We start from the raw sequence: 21801 nt of genomic DNA on the forward strand, positions 1-21801 counted from the left end.
CTTAACGGAACTTGTTACTAACAAATGTGAATTTTATTCAAAACTGTATTCGTTTAATGGACCCGTAACAATAATGGCAAAAAGCTCTTACGGTGGTGTTTTTACGCTGACGTTCAAGGATGGTATTGCATGGAAAGGAAGAAAATAAAGGAGTAATTTCACCAGCAGTAAGTGCCATGTCTCTTTATATGCGGGATCCGTTACAGTAAGAGCTTTACCTCGCCAGCTAACCTGCTGCATCAACGGACTATAACGGACTTTAAGGACATTTTTCACGGATATAAAGGAACGCTCGTACGGAAGAATGGAGAAGGGCAGCGGTGAAAAGAAGACGGCGACGTGGTAGGAAAGAGCAAGAAGAGGACTAAGGCTAGCAAAATGGAGGGAAACGAGACTACTCGGCGCAGCAAGGATAAAGAGCAACAGATCGAAATCCTTCAAAAGGTAATTCAGGAATACAAGGAAATGACAGAAAAGGAAACCGAACAAGGTGCTGTTAGACAAGAACTAAAAGAGTCTTTGCTTAACAAAAAGGAAATGCTTGCTGAACTGTTGAACGATGACGATGAAAATGCTACAGATTTAGCTAACGTTAGACGCTCGGAACGCGCGCGAGCTCCTACGGAAAAGATGCTAGCTTATCGTAAACAAGAGCAGAGCAAACGTGCTAAAAGACTTGATAGCCTTTATGAACAGTGGAAAGCCCAAGCTCGACAAAAACTAAAATCTGAACTAACAGAAAGTCGATTGGCATGTCTCGCAGACAATCTGGAAATAAGGAAAATCGAAATCATGAAAGTGTATGAAGAATTGAGAGGGTGCGGCCCGCCCGACACTGAGCTAAGGCGCAAAGTTGATGCTTGTGCTGCAGTAACAGGTGACATTATCAAAATCCTGAACGAGAGGCTAACTGGCGTAAATGGAGAATATGATGCAGAATATGAAGGACAGCGCTTGCACGAGCTACTCGAGCCCGACTATGCCCGGTCCATTTACGGCTCCTCTGCCTCAGCGCTGACTGGCAGTCATCGCTCCACACGTTCAAGTGTAGCAGCCAAGCGAGCAGAAGCAGCGGCGGAGTTAGCTGCTAAGGAGGCTGAATATAAAATGCTAACGGAGGAAGAGAGTCAACGGGAAAAGATCTGAGTTTTAGAGGAAGAGCACAGGAGGGAATTAGAAAAACCCAAAGCAGAATTAGAACGGTTACAAGCTGAAAAAGACTTAAAGGCTGCCCAAGCCAGACTTGAAGTATATGACAGAGAAGTGAAAGAGGAGTCTGATGCTCAGTCCTTTCAGTCATTTCAGAACCCTATTCGGAACATTCTGCCTGTCGCAATAAACCCTCCTACAATTGTCACTCCATCTGCTCCCATTGATGTATCCGGCCTAGCACAAGCTGTTCAGGACAGCATCGCTATTAACAGACTTCCAGTGCCAGAGCCCCCAGTGTTTAATGGCAATCCCATTGACTTTGTTGAGTGGAAGGCTTCTTTTATTTCACTCATCGATAGAATGAACATTCCCACTACCGACAAGCTGCACTACCTAAGGAGATATGTAGGTGGCTCAGCTCACAAATGCCTAGAAGGGACATTCTATCGTAGTGACAGTGAAGCTTACAGCGACGCTTGGAAAAAGCTCAATCAGAGGTACGGCCAGCCATTTATCATTCAAAAGGCTTTTAGAGAAAAGTTATCCAACTGGTCAAAAATACAGTCAAAGGATGCTGAAGGATTGAGAGACTTCTCAGATTTCTTAAATGCCTGTCTGCAGGCCATGCCCCATGTAAAAGGTTTAAACATCCTAAACGATTGTGAGGAAAATCAGAAGTTGGTGCGGAAACTGCCAGAGTGGCTAGCCTCACGATGGAACCGGCAAGTAACATTGCGTCTCACGGAGGGAAAGGATTTCCCTAGCTTCAAGGACTTTGCCAAGTTTATGTCTGTTGAGGCCGAAACCGCCTGCAATCCAGTCACCTCTTTCCTCGCTCTCCATCCACCTGATGGTTCTGGTCAAGAAAAGTGGAGCACAAGGGTAAGCAAAAGAAACAAAGCCAGCACCTTTAACACACAAATTGTGGTTGAAAACAGTAAGCAGACCACAACAAAGGAAAAAGTCAAGGCCCCTTGTATGCTTTGTAAGGATATCAGTCATCAGCTTTGCAAATGTCCAGACTTCATGCAAAGAAAACTGGAATACAGAAGGGCATATGTCAAAGATAACAGACTGTGTTATGGATGTCTAAAACACGGTCATAGCGCGAAGGAATGCCGACATCGACACACATGTGACTCATGCAGAGGACGGCATCCTACATGTCTCCACGATGATGGCTACGGAAAAGTTGAAATCAAAGAATGGACAAATAGGGAAATGTCAGCGCAACACAGGGAAACGGAACCAACGTCTGCCGTTTCTCTCAATGTCACCAGTCAAGGTCAGTCAGAAAACACCTCAATGATAGTGGCAGTGTGGGTGTCAAGCGACAATAATCCATCCAGAGAAAAACTTGTGTATGCCCTGCTGGATACACAAAGTGACACAACATTCATTGAAAATGATGTAAGTAATGAACTGCAGCTGACTACTTTCCCTGTTAAACTGAAACTCACTACGATGATGGGTGAAAATATGGTCTTTAAAAGTGAACGGACATCTGGTCTACGTGTGAGAGGTTTCAATTCTACTGTGCACATCAAACTGCCTCCTGCATACACCAAGGACTGCATTCCTGTAAACAGACAACACATACCAACGCATGAAACGGCAAAAGGATGGCAGCATCTTCAAGCAATTGCAGATCAAATGCCGCCTCTTCTTAACTGTGAAGTGGGGTTACTCATAGGATACAATTGTCCAGGAGCTCTCATACCCAGGCGTGTCATAACAGGAAAGGATAACGAACCCTTTGCTATTCTCACAGACTTAGGGTGGAGTATTGTCGGCTGTTCAGCAACTCACTCTGATGCACAATTGTCAAACGGTCACTGTCACAGAGTAACTGTGAAGGAGCTGCCCGCAGTGACTCCATTGAATGCAATAAGAATGCTCGAGACTGATTTCAGAGACACTCAAGGAGATGACAAAACAGTCAGTCAAGAAGATTTGATTTTTCTTGACAAATTAAAGGAAAGCATAAAAACAAACAAGCAGGGACATTACGAAATGCCCCTCCCATTCAGAGAGAGGCCCTTCCTTCCTGATAACAAGCAACTTGCTGCTGTAAGATTAAGCCACCTGAAAAGGAAGTTCATTTTAAATGAAAGCTACAAGAATGACTACATGAACTACATGAAGGACATCATTGAGAGAGGTGACGTCGAGGAGGTATGCGATGTGGGCACTTATGGAGAAAAATGGTACATACCTCACCATGGTGTTTATCACCCCAAAAAACCTGAAAAGCTGAGAGTGGTTTTTGACTGTTCTGCAAAGTACAAGGGAAGTAGCCTCAATGAACATCTTCTCCCAGGCCCAGATATGATAAACAGTCTGACAGGTGTTCTCATTCGCTTCCGACAGCATCGCATTGCTCTGATGTGTGACATAGAAAAGATGTTTCATCAGTTCCATGTCTCAGAAAATGACCGTGATTATCTACGCTTCTTATGGTGGAAAAACAGAGACCTAAGCACACCTCCCCAGGAATTCAGGATGAAGGTCCATCTTTTTGGAGCTGTATCTTCACCGGGGTGTGCAAATTATGGATTGAAGCAGCTCGCCAAAGAACACAGTCACACACACCCATTAGGGTCACAGTTCATTGCCAGAGACTTTTATGTGGACGACGGCATCATTAGTGTAGATTCTGCTGAAAAAGCCATTCAAATAGCAAAGGAGGCACGCGAAATGTGTGCAAATAGAGGTTTACGCCTTCACAAATTTGTGTCCAACATTATTGCCGTTTTGCAGAGCATCCCCGCAACAGAACACGCCATGGACATCAAAACCAAAGATCTCAGATTCAATGATCCAGCTTTAGAGAGAGCATTGGGGATATATTGGAACATCGAGAGCGATTGTTTCACTTTCAAAGTCTCTCCAAAGAACCAGCCCGCAACACGTCGCGGCATCCTGTCATCTGTCACCTCCATATACGACCCGCTGGGCTTCGTAGCTCCCTTCCTCCTCAAGGGAAAGAAAATTCTCCAAGAAATGTGCCATCAAGGAACAGGATGGGATGATCCAATTCCAGAGCGTTTGAAGCCACGGTGGGAGAAATGGGAAGATGATCTTGTTAAGATGGAAGGAATACAGGTAGCTCGCTGCTATCAGCCTCCTGGCTTTGGAAAGGTGATGAAAACTGAATTACATCACTTTTCAGATGCCAGCACCACGGGCTACGGCCAATGCATATACCTGAGACTGAAGAATGAAAGAGGAGACATTCACTGTGTTCTTCTAATGGGAAAAGCGCGAGTCTCGCCGCTAAAGGTCACAACTATTCCAAGGTTAGAACTTGCCACAGCAGTTGTCTCAGTCACAGTGAGCAATATGCTCAAAGAAGAATTAGGCTACTGTAATGTAGAAGAGTTCTTTTGGACAGACTCAAAGGTTGTATTAGGCTACATTAATAATGATGCTCACCGTTTCCACACCTTTGTAACAAATCGAGTGCAGAAAATCCGTCGTGGCTCAGACCCGAAGCAATGGTTCTATGTACCAACTGATGAAAACCCAGCAGACTATGCATCAAGAGGGAAAACAGTAGATGAGTTGCTCTCTTCTGATTGGTTCACCGGCCCTAGCTTTCTGTGGAAAGGAGAAATAGAAGTGCCAACAGAGGTGCTTTTGGAGCTACCTGTTGGTGACCCAGAAGTTAAAAGGGCTCAGACATTCCAGACAAAGACCTCAGAGCAAGTTGATCTTGTAGGAAGATTAAAGAAGTTTTCATGCTGGTCTCGGGCCATCGGGGCAGTGGCGCGTCTCTTGCGGCGTGCTAGAAAGGTCAAATCGTGTGACCTTTCAACAGTCAGCGAAAGACAAAGTGCAGAACGACTTATCATCAAGGACATACAAAGCCAAGCGTACGGAGAAGAGATAAAACTATTAAAAAAGAGACATCAGCTTCCAAGACACAACAAGCTGTATTACCTCGATGCTTTCCTGGATGCAGAGGGTGTGCTCAAGGTGGGAGGTAGGCTCAGTCGCTCACCTTTTCCTAACTCTTTTAAACATCCAACAGTCATTCCTCCAGGACATCACATGACTAATCTGATCATCGCCCACCATCATGAAACAGTAAAACATCAGGGCAAAGGCTTCACCATGAATGAAATTAGGTCCAATGGCTATTGGATCTGTGGACTCAGCAGAGCAGTCGCAACACACATCCGCCACTGTGTGACATGTCGAAGGTTGAGAAGACCAGCTGAAAGCCAAAGGATGAGTGACCTGCCTGTTGAAAGAACAGAACCCACCCCACCCTTCACTTATTGTGGGATGGACTGTTTCGGCCCCTTTTGGACAAAACAAGGGAGAAAACAAGAAAAAAGGTATGGATTGCTCCTTACCTGCTTCTGCTCTAGAGCCATTCATATTGAAATGTTGGAGGACTTGTCCACAGACACATTCATTAATGGACTGAGATGCTTTATTGCTTTAAGAGGTGCTGTACGACAAATTCAATGTGATCAAGGCACTAACTTCATGGGTGCAAAAAATGAGCTGAGTGCTGCATTAAAGGAGTTGGACACGAATAGATTGAACGTATTCCTCACAGAAAAGCAGTGTGACTTTGTAATGAATGCACCTCATGCCAGCCATGCAGGTGGTGTGTGGGAAAGGCAAATCAGAACTGTCAGAAGTGTTCTTAATGCCACCCTTGCCTCTGGTAGGCTAAATGATGCATCATTGCGCACCTTCTTCTATGAAACCATGGCTATAGTGAACAGTCGTCCGCTCACAGCTGATACCTTGGACAGCCACAACAGTTTGGAGCCACTCACTCCTAACCACTTGATCACGATGAAATCCACCACAGCCTTGCCTCCACCTGGCAAGTTTGAAAGAGAGGATCTCTATGGACGAAAGAGATGGCGTCAGGTGCAGTACCTGACAGAGCAGTTTTGGAGTAGATGGAAAAGAGAATATCTACACAATATCACAACAAGACAATGCTGGCATAGCACTAAAAGGAACCTGCAGGTTGGTGACATTGTACTGGATGCTGAGGACACTTTACCACGAAGCAAATGGAAACTCGGGACAGTCTCAGACGTCATTAAAGGCAAAGATGGACTTGTGAGACGGGCCAAAATCTTGTTTGGAGAGAAGGAGCTGAATCACAAAGGAGAGCGCACCAACAGGCCTGTTTTGGAGCGCCCTGTCCAGAAATTAGTTCTATTGTTAGAGGCTGTTTAAGCACTATTGCAGTTAAGAAATGCTATATTGTTTTCTGTGTAGTTTTAGCCCATACCTTTGAAAGGTTATTCTGTAATTTGAAATTGAGTGTTTTAAGGTTTCTATTTTGTAAAAACACTAATTTGGTGGGAGTGTAAGTAACTCCGCAGATCTTCCGGTAAAAGGGAATTGTACCTTTATTTTGAAAGGGTAAAAAGAGGATGTTTCTGCGTTTTGAATGTGAGCTTAACGGAACTTGTTACTAACAAATGTGAATTTTATTCAAAACTGTATTCGTTTAATGGACCCGTAACAATAATGGCAAAAAGCTCTTACGGTGGTGTTTTTACGCTGACGTTCAAGGATGGTATTGCATGGAAAGGAAGAAAATAAAGGAGTAATTTCACCAGCAGTAAGTGCCATGTCTCTTTATATGCGGGATCCGTTACACTCTGTTTTTACCCTTCTAAACCAATACTTGTTTTCCTCTTCATCTTTTACATATCCATTTTTATACAAAACGAAAACTGGAAGGTGATCACTAATATCGTTTATCATTAATCCGCTGACTGTGTCACTCTCTATTTCATTTGAGAAAATGTTATCAATCAAGGTGGCACTATGGGTTGTTATTCTACTCGGTTTGGTTATTAGAGGAAACAGACCTATGCTGAATAAGGTATTTATAAATTCGTCCGTCTTTTTATGTTTATATGGGTTAAACAGATCGATGTTGAGGTCTCCCCCCACAAACATGACTTTATGATTTAATCCTAAAAAGTGCTCCTCCATCCAATTAGAAAAAACATCTATATCAGAGCCAGGTGTTCTATAAATAGAACTCACAATAATATTTTTCTTTTTTTGCCTTGTAATTTCTACAGTAAGGCATTCAAGTGTATCATCCACCACCATTGTCTTATTCTCCATTACTTTATAACTATAGTTGGAGTCTATAAACATAGCTACGCCCCCACCATGCAGTGTTCTGTAAGTCGTATTGAGAGAATGTAAAATCCTGGGAGTTTGCTTCAGCAATTCTCCTTATTGAAAAGTCCAAGTCGGTGTTTCCTATAGAACTATATGTATTACTAGACATGTGAAATTATGTGCTTTTACATACCAAAATCCATACGTTTTTCCCGGTGTTTATACTGGATGTGGTGTACTGCTGCGTGGACGTATAATGAGTTTGTCATATCTCAAGAAGGCGATCTCCCCCCTTTCTCGTGCAGCTCTCAGCTCCGGCATCAGTTCTTTACGTTTTCTTTTTATTAATTCGGTGTAGTCCTCGTTAATGAAGATTTTTGTTCCTTTGAGTCGTTTAGCGCGCTGCAAGATTTCCTCTCGATCCTTCCACCGCAGTAGTCTGGCGATGATGGGTCTCGGCCAGTCTCTCCCGCTGCCCGGTTTCCCTACGCGGTGAGCCCTCTTCACCTCGAACGCGTGATGTAGCTGGAGCTTCTCCTTCAATATTTCCTTCACTTTTTCCTCGGCGTCGGCCCAAGTCTCCCCGGGCGACTCCAACACTCCCTCAAAGACCAGATTGTTTTTGCGGCTCTGTCCCTCCAGATACTCCAGTTTATCCGTGATAATGTGCAAATTGTCACATACTTTATGAAAATGGGTTTGCAAAGTGTTTGTGCGCTCCGTGAGTTTCAGATTCTGTTCTTTTAAAGTTTCCACCTCACCTTGCGTGAACTGCAGGCTTGTTTTTAGCTCTTGAATGTCCTTTGTCTGTAAATCCAATCGGTTGTTAGTAGATTCCATTATTATTTTTATGAATCCTCTAAAGTTCTCCTGTTGTTGATGGAGCAGATCCTTAAAGATGTCCTTTTGTTTATCCAGTAACTCAGTAATTCGACTCAGGCTTACGTACTCCTCTTCCGTTGTCGCCACATCTCCCTGTAGCTTTGTCTCTGATCTAGTCGGTTTGGGCATTTTTCTTTCCTCTCTCTACAAAAACTAGTTTGAATTGAAATTTCGGTCGTCAATCACCAAAAGGATGATGATTAGTAAAAAAGGTTAACGATTCACCGCACGCTGCCACGAATTATCTGCTTTCCTTTCGTATGCTAAAGGAGCTATTTCCTTAGCCTATTTCCTTAGGTCCGAGGTAGCGATAAAATTACAAACACTGACAAAAGACGATTTGCTGGCAATATGTGATTTTCTTCACATTTCGGGTGCATAGAGAGCAACGGTTGAAAGGAAATCACGCTTGTCGGTTTTGACGCACATAATGAAATACCTCGACAGAGAAGAGGTGTCAGAACATGAAGATGACGGTATGTCTGAACTGTTATGTCTAAAAGATAAGATCACAGATCTGACCACTGACACAAGTTCTGGAACAGCACAGGCTGAGGAAACTGTGTTAACAGCGTAACAATACACAAGTGGAGCAGCTCGATGCTAACTCTCCTGTCCCTGAGACTCCGTACAAGCCCCAATCAACCATCAGTCCACATGGCAGTGTGCAGCCGAGTCCATCTTGGCGCAAAGATTTCAAAATCTCAAGCCAAATTGGCGAACCAGATCAGAAGGAGAAATTGACATTTTCCAGTCTTGCTCACCAGATTGAAAATGGACTTAACCGAAGTTATCCTGAAATGGAGATAGTAGATGCTGTGATTAGGGCTTTTTCCCCCGGCTCACGGTTACTTAGCTATTTAGAAGGAAAACCCCACTTGACGCTCCCCACACTTAGGCGCATCCTACGCTCGCACTTTCAAGAAAAGAGTGCCACAGAACTGTACAAACAGTTGGCTGCTGAAGCACAAAACGGCAAAGAAAGCCCCCAGACTTTTCTCATGCGAGTTTTAGACCTGAAGCAGAAAATACTGTTTGCTTCCCAAGAATCAGAGTCCGGACTAAAGTATGACCCAACCTTAGTTCAGCGCATGTGTTTGCACACAGTACTTACTGGACTCCAGAATGACAGCATTAGGATAGACATGCAGCCCCTTCTACAAGATACCGAAACCGCAGATGAGGTTAAACATTGCTTGTGCTACTGAGACAGAAAGGAAAAAGAAAAAGAAGTTCAGCACCCCACAGTCAGCTACAAGTGCAAGTGTAGTGCAGACAGACAATGTCCCAACTGCTAAATGCTCAGTGAAGGAAGCCACGACTAAACTCTCTCCTGACCTGCTAACAGAAATACAGGCGCTTCGGACAGGTGTAGCTTTTTTGAAAGGCCTCAGTGCAGAAATAGCCAAGATTAAAGAGAATCTACAGCAGCCTCGGATTCAGCCACAGCCCGATGCTCGACCTCCAGCTAGTTCAGGAATAGCCCCCAAGTCATCTGCGTCCCCTCAGCGACTTTACAATAGTTACAGTCAGCCTCAGTATGGACCAAGTTATCCTACCAACTGCTTTTCCCGTCATCCACGGATATGTTTTGGCTGCCAGCAGACGGGAGTGAATGAACACTGTGTGCACTGCTACCGATGTGGGAGTGGAGAACATTTTCAAGCCGGATGTAAAGCCAGGGGAGTCAGACAACCCGAAAAGGCACCTTTAAACGGGGAATGGTGACCACTGAGGGACGGGTGCTTACGATAAGTATGGAGAAGTCCCAGGAATGTGAAAAGGGTGGCTCTGCTGCCTCCCCTGACAGACTGACACAATGTCCATCATGTAAAGAGACTCTGTATTCCACCCACATGTCAAGCAATAGTGAAAAGCTATCCTTTAACTGGAAAAATGCACATGATCCACCTCAATCAACTGGAGTTGGCCCCTCCCACAAAGTCAGTTCACTAGTTGGTAGGCAGTGCCTTGTTGAATGTCACCTCAATAGCCACCAAGTTCAAGCTCTATGGAACACAGGCTCTCAGGTATCAATAATTGATGAAAGATGGAAGGAGGAATACTTACCAACAAAAAGACTGAGAGATGTTTCAGAGATCCTGGACTCACCTAATGATCTCACATTGACTGCTGCAAATAGAACTGAAATGCCTTATTTGGGATGGGTTGAAATTACTTTTAGGCTTGCTTCTAAAACTGACCAAGCTGGAGAAATGATCATTCCGGTGCTTGTGATGAAAGGTGTGCACCTGTCTCGTCCCATCATAGGCTTCAATGTTATTGAACACATCCTTGCAAAGACAAAGACAAAAAAGTACAGCACAGTGAGGAGAGCTTTCCCAAATCTCAAAAGAAACAAGGTAAATGCCTTCATACAAGCTGTTAGTGCAGAACAAGCAAGTGAGTATGCGGTAAAAACAAAGAGAAAAGGAGTTGTCATTTCAAAACGCAGTTGCATCCAAATTAACTGTTGTGTAGCTGCACAGTCTTTTAAAGAGGACATGACTATGCTGTTTCAGCCAGACCTGAACAACCAGTGGCCAGATGGTCTTGAGTTTCACGACACACTTGTCAAAGTCAGGAAAGGTGTGTTGATTCTGTTGACCGACCATGACATCGCCTTGGCAGGACGTACGTTCATCGGTACTATTATGACATTATGACAGTCCTGCCCACTCAGATTTATGAGAAGACTGAAACACAAGTGTGGTGGCGGGCGTGGTTGCGACTCGGCTGCAGAGGGGGAGAGCGGGGGAGTGGCTCGGGGAATGGTGACAGCTGGAGGTTCATTACCTGAACCAGCTGAGGACAATTAAACAGGCCTCCCGTCTATTTAAGAGGGAGACGGGAGCGAGTGGGGAGAGGAGAACCCGGGAGATGACCTGAAACAGCGCTTGCGCAACGCTCTTTGCAGAGATATTGCGCAATGGCACTGCCTCCGGATACCGGGTTGCGTAATCCATGAGGACTAGCACAAAGCGGTATCCGCGTGCACTCCGGTGGAATGGCCCGATTATATCCATGCCGATGCGCTCGAACGGGACCTCCACCAACGGTAGAGGCCGCAGCGGGGCACGCGGGATGGCTGGTGCATTGACTAACTGACACTCCGGGCAGGACGCACACCAGCGGCGCGCGTCCGCCCGGATGCCCGGCCAATAAAATCGGGCCATTATCCGGTCTAGTGTTTTCCCGTATCCCATGTGACCCGCCATCAGATTATAGTGAGCCGCCTGGAAAATCATTTCCCGGCGGCTTTTCGGCACCAGCAACTGGGTGTTTTCCTGCCCCGTTCGAGTGTCACGACTCACTCTATACAGTCTGTCCCTAATCAATGAGAAGTGCGGGTATGACTGTGCTGCGTCAGGGCGCACCAAATGACCATCAACTCGTATCACTTGGTCGTAGGCTGAGCGTAGAGTGTCGTCCCGAGACTGCTCGAGTGGAAAATCTTCCATGGAGCGGAACTCTGGAACCACCGGAGTCTCCACGGGAGGCTCCGCCGGTTCCCCCTCTCCCCCTCTCCCCCGGCGGCGTCGGACGACCTCGCGTCACCGCTGAGCACAGCACAGATACCGCATGTCCCTGTCGGTCGTGAACGCACCCCCGCAGCCTCTCCATTTGCGTGTTAAATCCCTCCCAATCCGTCCCCAAAATTACTGGGTGCGTCAGGTGGGAGCTAACCGCGACCTTTATTCTATATTTTTTCCCCTTGAACCTAAGTTCGACGGACACTATGGGATACTCATGAATGTCCCCGTGCACACACCTAATTTTCACCCGCGACGCTTCTACCAATGCCCCTGGCCGAACCAGGCTCTGATGTATCATGGACTGCGAGCAGCCCGAATCCACCATCGCCTGGCGTGTACCCCCCTGGATTCTTACCGGAACGCGGTACGTCGCTCCCGGGCCGGGGGAGGGTGATGGAGCGCCGGCGACCCGGATCACCTGCCCCACCTCCATCAGCGGGCACTCCCTCCGCAGGTGGCCGGGCCGCCTGCACTTCCAGCACTCCTGCCCTGGCGTCTGAGAATCTCCCGGTGGGTCAGGAAGGGTGCCAGGGTTTGCTGCGGTCGGGGGTTCCCGGTGCACGGCTGTCGGCGCTCGACGTGGGGCCGGTGTGGGCCGCCCCGCGGTCAGCTGCAGGCTCCTTCCGGTTGGCGCTGCTGCTGGTTGCGTCGCCGGCGGCGCGCCCTCCCGGCCGCCCTGCCCGCTACGGTGCACCGCCAGGTGGTCCTCGGCCAGCGTGGTGGCCGCCTCCAGCGTCGGTGGCCGGTGATATCGGACCCACGCCGCCGTCCGGGCCGGGAGCCCCCCCACCAACTGCTCCAGTGTCACCGCTTCAAGGACCTCCGCCGCCGTTTCCACCCCCGTCGGCCGGAGCCACCTGGCGGCGGCGTCCCGGAGCCGCTGCCCGTAGGCGAACGGCCTGTCCTCTGGCCCCAGCCTGGCCCCCCGGAATCGCCGCCGGTGGTCCTCGGGCAGCAGCCCCAGCCGGTCGACCACGGCCTTCCGCACGGCCGCATAGACTCTCCGGGCTGCCGGGGGGAGCCCCATGGCCGCCGTCTGCGCCTCCCCGGTCAGGAGGGGCACCAGCCTGACCGGCCACTCTTCCTCCGGCCAGCCGCATGCCTCCGCCGTCGCCTCGAAGGCCTCCAGGAAGGCCTGGGCGTCGTCCTCCGCCGTCATGCGGTGGAGGGTTAGGCTCGCCAGTGCTGTCCCGACCGCGCCACCAATAGCTCCAGCGCCTGGGCCTGCCTCCCCACCTGGGCCTGGAGCGCCCCCAGGAACTGCCGGTTAGCCTCGGCCTGGTCCCTCTGGATCGCCACCAGCTCCCCGATCATCTGGCCCAGTGCCAGCGCTGGTTGGGCCGGCATCGCCTGCTGTGCCTCGTCCGCCATTCTGCCGGGTTGGGCGCCACTGTACGGTGTGGGTTAGTACGGCTCCGGACACAGGCACTGACACCAGGGTGGTGGGCTTCAAAGGTTTTATTGTTTTAATTATTTTGTTCCTGCTCGCGATGACACGCCGCTCGCTCGGTCGGTCTCTCCTCCTCGCTCGCCCCCGCCTCACTGCTCAAATAGGGGAGAGCACACACACACAATTATCCCCAGCTGGTTGTTATTGTTTTCACCTGGCACCGTTCCCCGAGCCACTCCCCCTCTCTCCCCCCTGCAGCCGAGCTGAAACCACGCCCGCCACCACAAGTGCCTGGTGTAGCCCCATCGTTCTGGTGGCTAAGAAAGATGGGTCTGTACGGTTCTGTGTGGCAAGGTCGCAAGGTGAACGACGTATCACGATTCGATGCCTACCCAATGCCCTGGGTCGATGAACTCCTGGACCGGCTGGGCACTGCACGTTTCTTTACGACCCTGTATTTGACTAATGGCTACTGGCAGATTCCCCTGTCGTCAGAGTCCAAAGAGAAAACGGCTTTCTCCACTCTGTATGGTCTGTACCAATTTACCAGGCTTCCCTTTGGCTTGTTCGGTGCCCCGGCCACGTTCCAGCGCCTCATGGACCGGGTGCTGCGCCCGCACGCCGCATATGCGGCCGCGTACCTGGACGACGTGATCATCCACAGCACCACCTGGGCGGAGCATGTGCGGCGAGTGGACGCGGTGCTGGTGTCGCTGAGGCAGGCCGGGCTCACCGCCAACCCGGGGAAGTGTGCAGTTGGACGGAGGGAGGTACGGTATCTGGGGTACCACTTGGGGGGCGGGCAGGTGCGCCCTCAGGTTGACAAGACGGCGGACAAAAAAAGAGGTGAGGCGGTTTTTGGGGCTGGCAGGCTACTATAGATGGTTCATCGCCGACTTTGCGGACCTCACCAGCCCCTTGACCGACCTGACCCGGAAAGGTGCGTCAGATCCGGTCCAGTGGTCGGAGCAGTGCCAGCGGGCGTTTGAGACTGTGAAACAGACTCTCTGTGGGGAGCCGCTCCTCCACACACCTAATTTTTCTCTCCCTTTTACTCTGCAGACCGACGCATCGGACAGAGGGCTGGGGGCCGTTTTGTCCCAAAAGGTGGAGGGGGTCGACCGCCCCGGTTTACATCAGCCGGAAGTTGTCCGAAAGGGAGGCCAGGTACAGCACGGTGGAGAAGGAGTGCCTGGCCATCCGGTGGGCGGTGGACTCCCTGCGCTACTACCTCCTGGGACGCTCATTCACCCTCTGTTCGGACCACGCCCCGCTCCAATGCTTCCACCGCATGAAGGATACTAACGCCCGGATCACTCGGTGGTATCTGGCCATGCAGCCTTTTAACTTCAAGGTGGTCCATAGGCCGGGGACGCAGATGGTCGTGGCGGACTTCCTCTCTCGCCCTCTGGAGGGAGGGGGGGGGAGTAAGCTAGGCCGGACGGCTCCCCGGCCTAAGTCAGTGGGCAGTGGGGGTATGTGGTGGCGGGCGTGGTTTCGGCTCGGCTGCAGAGGGAGAGAGAGGGGGAGTGGCTCGGGGAATGGTGTCAGCTGGAGGTAATGAACCTCCAGCTGAGGACAATTGACACAATGACTCCCCAAGCTATTTAGGAGTGAGAGGGGAGCGAGGGGGGGGGGGGGGGGGGGATAAACCTGTGAGAATAAACTGATCGTCAAACGATGAATACGTGTCCGGCTGTTATTTCGATCCCCCACGAACCCAGCGGTTACAGACACTGAACCAGTCAAACGCACATATATATATATCTATATATATATATCTGTGCCTAGCCCACTTTACCAGGAAATGAAAGGTTACCTTCATGACTTAATTGCACATGGCTGGGTCAAGAAGTCAAATTCATTGTACTCCTCACCTGTCGTGTGCGTCAGAAAAAAAGATGGCACCCTCCGGTTGTGTATAGATTACAGAGACTTGAACAGAAAGACCCATGCTGATCGTCAGCCTATCCCCAGAGTCCAAGATATCATGAACAGTCTAGGTGGAAAATCTTGGTTTTCCCTACTAGATCAAGGCAAAGCTTACCATCAGGGATTCATGTCAGAAGAGAGTCAAGCACTGACAGCTTTTGTAACTCCCTGGGGACTCTATGAGTGGGTTCGTATCCCCTTTGGCCTCATGAACGCTCCAGCAGCATTTCAGCGCTGTATGGAGGAATGCTTGGAAGCACTTTGTGATGACATCAGCGTTTCTTATCTGGATGACACGTTGGTTTTCAGTAAAACCTTCAATCACCATGTCAATGATGTGCAAAGAGTGCTGCGACGCCTTAAGGAATACTGCATTAAACTCAAGCCAAGTGAGTGTGACTTATTCAAGCCAGAGATCCGCTACTTGGGAAGAATTGTCTCTGAAGAGGGCAATAAAGTTGATCCTGCTGACCTGGAAGCAGTGAGAACACTGAAAGACATCAGACCACAGACGGTGAGCCAACTTAGAAAAATGCTTGGCCTACTCACCTACTACAGGCAGTATATCAAAGACTTCTCAAAACGAGCGAGCTGCTTGTATGACCTTCTAAAAGCAGACATTGATGAAACTCCTGGCAGTAACAAGAAGGGAAAACAGAGATTCAAGAAAGTGAGTCACGTGGTGCCCTCCCGCAAGCCGGTTGAATGGACAGATCAGCACCAACAGGTACTTGAACAATTCATTGAGTGTTTGCTCCATCCACCAGTGTTGGGTTTCCCTGATTTCACTCAGCCATTTGTTCTACACACTGATGCCTCGCACCAAGGTCTTGGAGCTGTTTTGTATCAAAGACAGGATGGCAGGCTCAGAGTTATTGCCTAAGGCTCTCACACATTAACGGCAACTGAAAAGAACTATCACCTCCATGCAGGAAAACTAGAATTCTTGGCTTTAAAGTTCTGCGACTACCTGTACTATGCTCCAACCTTTACTGTGTATAGTGATAACAATCCACTCACCTATATCCTGTCGACTGCCAAACTGAACGCGACGACTTCCAGGTGGGTGGAAGAGTTGGCCGATTTCCACTTCACTATCAAGTATAGGCCAGGGAAGGAGAACGGTGATGCTGACGCTCTATCACGAATGCCGCTGGATGCTGAGTCATTAATGAGAGAATGTTCTGAAGAACCGCCACCTCACATCATCACTGCTGCTACCCAAGCTGCGGCAGTACAGAACATGTCCCCTGCAACTGGGGAATTTACAGCTGCATCCATGTCAGTCTTGGCTGAAAATGAGCCAGCGCCCGCGTCAATCAGTCCCATACCAACTGAACAGTTATGCGAAGCGAAGAAATGTGACTTGATTATCGGTCCTGTGTTGAAGAGTAAACTATCAGGTTCAAAGCCACAGGCTAGGGAGCTAAGGACATTCAGCACAAAGACAAAATGTTTGATGAGGGAATGGGACAAGCAGACAATTGACGGTGATGGCATCCTGTACAGAACTACACCTGCCCGCAAACAACTGGTTTTGCCAGAAAAATACAAAAGGAAAGTGTTGGAAGAGTTGCATAATAACATGGGACACCAAGGTGCTGATCGCACAGTATCTCTAGTACGCGATTGTTTCTTCTGGCCATACATGCAGTAAAAAATCGAGCACTATGTAACTAAAACCTGCATTTGCTTAAAACAAAAACGACCCTGCCATAACACAAGGGCCCCATTGACAAATATGGTAACAACACAGCCATTTAAGATGGTGTGCATTGATTCAATGTCTTGACCATCTTGACCAATGCAAAGGCGGATACGAGTACATTCTTGTCATAGTTGATAACTTTACACGTTTTGCCCAGGCATATGCCACCACGTCAAAATCCAAAAAAACTGCTGCAAACCTGATCTTTAATGATTTTGCTCTGAAGTTTGCCTTCCCCTCTTGCATCCACCACGACCAAGGAGGAGAATTTGAGAATCAACTGTCCAGTCAGTTAAAGAAACTCAGTGGGGTGGCTGGGTCCTGAACGACACACTATCATCCGATGGGAAACTGCCAAGTGGAACGGATGAACCGAATGCTCTTGCAAATGCTCAAGACACTGACTGAGAAAGAAAAATCTAACTGGAAGGAGTCATTGAACAAACTAGTTTATGCCTATAACTGTACACGTTGCGAGACAACCGACTACTCTCCGTTCTACCTCCTTTATGGGAGATCACCAAGACATCCAGTTGATATGCTCTTTGGGCTGCACGCGACTTCAGGTTCCAGCGACCAGCGAGACTATGTGGAAAAATGGAAGCAAGGTATGGAAGAAGCATACGACATTGTGAACCAAAATGCTCAAAAGGCTACTGAGAGAAGTAAGAAATACTGTGACACAAAAGTAAGGAGCTAAGTACTGCAACCTGGTGAGCGGGTCTTGATAAAAAACGTTACCCAGAGGCACCCAGAAGAGGAACGGGAAAAGTAATGGACTGGTTTTTAGATCTGGACAGTCACCAGACTTGGACTCAGGCCTCGTGTTTATGATCTGCGGACTGTTGACCATCTTCAAATTATAGCCTTTGAACTTTCAGCCCCAACTCAGAGGATCGCACGGGAGAGTGTGACAAGTACAAATGATGGTTATGTTGTTGTTATATAAACTTTGTTAAAATACCATGGACCCAATATAAGTAGATTATCTGTTGTGTGGCCTGATCAGCTGTGCGGGGATCGATTGGTTTTGTCTTCACCTCATAGTCTAGAATTCGCAGGGTTGTCCTCATTCTAGTAAATATGTTTACTGAGGAAACACCACAAAATCACTCTCGTGATTATTTCTCCCCATTGCAGGGGCGTAACACTCACAGATCCTTTGCACTTGTTATCTCATTTTGAGGGGCGCCACTTTTACCCGTCTGATGATTTCCCCCATCATGCCGTTCCAGGTGCCGCTGGGGTCCTTGACGCCGTAACGGTTGTCCTTCACCAGGCTCACTTTGTACTTGAAGCCCAGCTCTTTGGAGAGCTCAGAGATGAGATCCATGCAATAGCCCTCCAGCTCGACGCCGCGGCTCATGGTGTAGGGCTCCTCCTGAGGAGACCACAGCGATACTGATACGGGGGGGGGCATGGTTTTCTTTTCTTCAAAGAGGAGTTCTAATTGCTGAATCTGGGTTAAAACGTGCTGTTTTTTTTAAATTATAAAATGATGTGTTTTATAAATGAAAACAATCCAACTAGTTTCAGCCACAAAGCTTAAATGTGAGAACTTTAAATACTTCATTTAAGTTAAGTTAAAAAATAATTACAAGTGTAGGCATCGTATAACATGGCAACCAACTCTTCCTTCTAGACATGGAATTAGGAAAGAATTGTAAATAGAAAGAAATCCAAAAGTTGACGCTTCTTTACTATACCCGATATTTCCCATATACATACATATTTCAGATTAAATATTTCACTCACCAGGATCCTTTTTAATTGAAAACAAATCCTATTTATGTAATGTGATTTTCTTGAAACAAATGTAAAAGATATTCGTTCTCAATTCAAATCACCTTCTAGTTTCTTAAATTTGGTATTTTCCTAGTTTTAAGATCCACCCCATTATCACAGCAACAACTAAAATGAGATAATCACTTTTAATGTGTAGGTTGAATGGGTCACAGCTTGTTGTTCTGGTGTCGAGAGAGAATACCTTTATGGTGGTGATGGATAACTCCTTGGCATCTAAAATGAAGATAAGGGGGGGAGGGGGACAATACAATAAATCTCTTGATTCCTGAATGGAGCATGAATGGCAGCACACATATGAGAGGAACGTACAGAACATTACCCAACTGAAGCACATTGTTGCTTTGAGTCCCCTTCATGTAATCCTCTCATATGACTGAGCTTCACCCCCCCGTAATCAAAGCAGGAGTTCAACCCCTACCCAATGATCGAGTATTACCCATGACACCCAGAGCGGTGTTCTTTCTGCTGTAACTGTGACCAAGGCTATTCACACTAACATGCCCGCCCGGGCTTTGTCACAGAAAAGGGGGGGGGGGGTCAGCGGAGGAGCCAGCGGTGCAAGTTCCTCATAAATACATGCGATCACAAAAGCAGACTGGCTGGGTCGCACAAAGCCAATGACACTCCATCAGCCTCCTCTTGAGAAGACGACAGGATCTACGATCTGCGGAGATGCCTGTCACTTCATGAGTCCTCCAGCCCCCCAGCCTCCCCACCGACTTGGTTAATTGATTCATCACAATGCACTCCGGGTCTCAGCGAGGCGGTAGCCCCTCCACTGGTGAGAAACGGGGACGCCATGGGGTCAGCCATAACCCACTGGGCTTTCACCCTACAAACACTAGACTGGGGCTGTGGACAAGAGAGGGTTTCTTTGGCTGAATACAGAAACCTTCCTGCAGCACAAAGCAGCTATGAGCTGAATTGACTCATGCAAAAGATTCTTTGGTCAAGTATTACCTGATAAAACATAGATCTACAGGCTTTACATTGTACAATTGTTGCAACCAAAGTGTGAAGAAACAGGCCAGACTTGCTTGTATGACAAAAAAAATAAAATAAAAACAGTGTTTTTAGAAAGAGTAAAAAATCCCAGAAGCCTTCTTTCAGAAACAACAATATAATAAACCTTTATCCAGACAATGTTGACCCAACTCTGTAAAGCAGCTACAATGTTATTAAATCAAATTAACATAATAATGTTCAGAAGAAAGTTTGTAATTTAGAAAAGGAAAAAATATATATGGCCTCATTATTGTCCATAGAGATGTTTCCATAGAAAGGTGAGGCATCAGTCTTACCTGCAGAGACTTTCCAAGCTGTCAAGGCTGCCACACAGAAGACCAAAGCCACGCAGTCCCTCATGTTTCCACCCCTCTGAAAATCACACGGATCCTTGATACATGATAATCGCAATTTCAGAGGTTGTCTCCCCTAGAATATGCTTGATTGCACATTAAATACATACATTAATATATATAAAATGCCAGGATTAGATCCTTTGCTATCAAAAAGGAGTTCCCTTACCTCTGTTACTTCAGCTGGGATGTGAATTAAAACCTTTGTGTGAGGAGACTGAAGAAATTCAAATGTGTTTCTCGCTGGATCAGGAAAGGGGTTGTGTGCAGAGGACTGTCGTGAGGGTTTATATGGCGGAGCATAAGGAAGGAGGAGATAAGGAGGCAGAGAGGAGAAACTCTGTAATGTTGGCCACGGGTTGATGCAGTTATGAGATTACTGGAGCAGGTTGTTTGTTCTACACTTACATCGCATTTACCACCCCTTTAATGTTTTCCTCTGCTTTTTTGACAAGAATTTTAAAGGTAAAAAATGTCTACAAACCGAGGTGAATGAATTAAAATGTGAGTGTAAAACGTTTTAGCAAAAGTATTCACCCTCAAATTAGTGGATAATGTCCTTGTGAGAAATCAAAAATATATCAAGCATTACGTATTTACTACAGTCTGACATCCTAAAGCATGACCTAAATCCCAAATAAAACATGAGCCATATGTACACACAGCAGTCATTGCACAAATCAGCTAAAAGGGACCAAGTGTTCCTTCTCCTTGAGAGGAGCAAGAAGGTCTGACAAAGCTTCTTGATAAAAAGGGACAGTTTAATACACAACGGAGAGGTCCAAAGGAACTGCAGCTGGAAGCAGATAATGAAGGAATGCACACGGACCGTATTGTAACTGTACTAGACACTGAATAAACACCATCTGCTGCAGGGTTTGGAGGTTTTCAGTTGAGAGGTTGAGCTGTGCCAAATTGTCCAGAGAAATAGAAGTAATATAATACAATTGGGGCAGAGTGGTTTTCTTGGAATCCTAATGAAGCCGTATACCGTATATTGTTCTGGAGGGGCCAAGTCAAAGCCCCCATTTTAATCCACTGGAGAATTTGTAAGTGTTCAGGCCCGATCCCAGAGCAACCCAACAAAGATTGAGTTGTTTTTCATGGAGAGAGAAAAATGCGGGAGCCTGGTTGAGACTGACTGCAGCCAAAGGTGCATCTTCTACACACTGACTTGTATTCTTCAATATGCTTTTATTTTTTATGCGTTAGAGTGCTATAGTGCACTAGCACTTTATCGCCTAGAGTGGCGTTAGAGTGCTAGTTAGTAGGTTTCTGTATGCTCTAAGAGTTCATCATTGTACTGTACTCCAATTGTAGGGGGATTTTACCTTCTCCCTTTTGACGTGAATAGAATCCATAATAGATTTTGACATGTGACATTTTGTGAAAGTTTTGTTTTCTATGGCTAGCCGTTCTGCCCCTGGTGCCTGAGACACTAACGAACAGGGGGTGTGGTCAGCACAGCTGAAGCCAATCATCACCAACTGTGCAAAAAGCAGGGACTACGTGAAGCCTCAGCGTCAGCTTTGACACTTTGGTTGGAGTGATAACACTACTGTATGCGTGTACTTCCTGTGCCTGTCCGTATATCTACACGTAGATACTACAGGGCCCACAAACCTTAACGCGACTTTCTTCTAGATTTCATTTTTTTCACAGTTCAATTGAATAATTCGTATACCACTGAGAATTTTACACAAATATCTAAAATGATTAATCTAAGGATGCAAATGTAGCATGACTTGGTGGAGACAGTCATCGTCTGAGCTGAAACTGTATAGACCACAAGAAGCTGTTGTTACTTTTACAGAGATTCTCACTGTTTGTGTATTACAGGAAAGATAAGTTGTCCCTAAGGTTTGTCAGGAGGGAGAAGGAATGTGCTCCAAAACCAAATGTCTTCCTGTAACTCCC

At 47.3% G+C, this 21801-nt stretch overlaps 1 protein-coding gene across 2 annotated transcripts in view; it reads right to left on the reverse strand.

The window, feature by feature from the left end:
- LOC119222615 (glutamate receptor U1-like) overlaps positions 1–20192 on the reverse strand; it is a 33958-nt gene extending 13766 nt beyond the window's left edge. Inside the window, exons 1-4 of one of the 2 annotated variants that reach the window (XM_037479388.2) lie at positions 20054–20192; positions 19828–19903; positions 18708–18739; positions 17922–18101 (exon numbers count right to left, since the gene is read on the reverse strand). In XM_037479388.2, coding sequence (XP_037335285.2) covers positions 17922–18101; positions 18708–18739; positions 19828–19891 — 276 coding nt within the window. In that variant the 5' untranslated portion in view covers positions 19892–19903; positions 20054–20192. Of the gene's footprint in view, positions 1–17921; positions 18102–18707; positions 18740–19827; positions 19922–20053 lie in introns of both variants that reach the window. The other variant, XM_062562964.1, reaches the window with a different exon arrangement.
- Positions 20193–21801: the final 1609 nt, after the last annotated feature.

This window comes from Pungitius pungitius, chromosome 1 (assembly GCF_949316345.1).
Source record: "Pungitius pungitius chromosome 1, fPunPun2.1, whole genome shotgun sequence".
Lineage (NCBI taxonomy): Eukaryota > Metazoa > Chordata > Actinopteri > Perciformes > Gasterosteidae > Pungitius > Pungitius pungitius.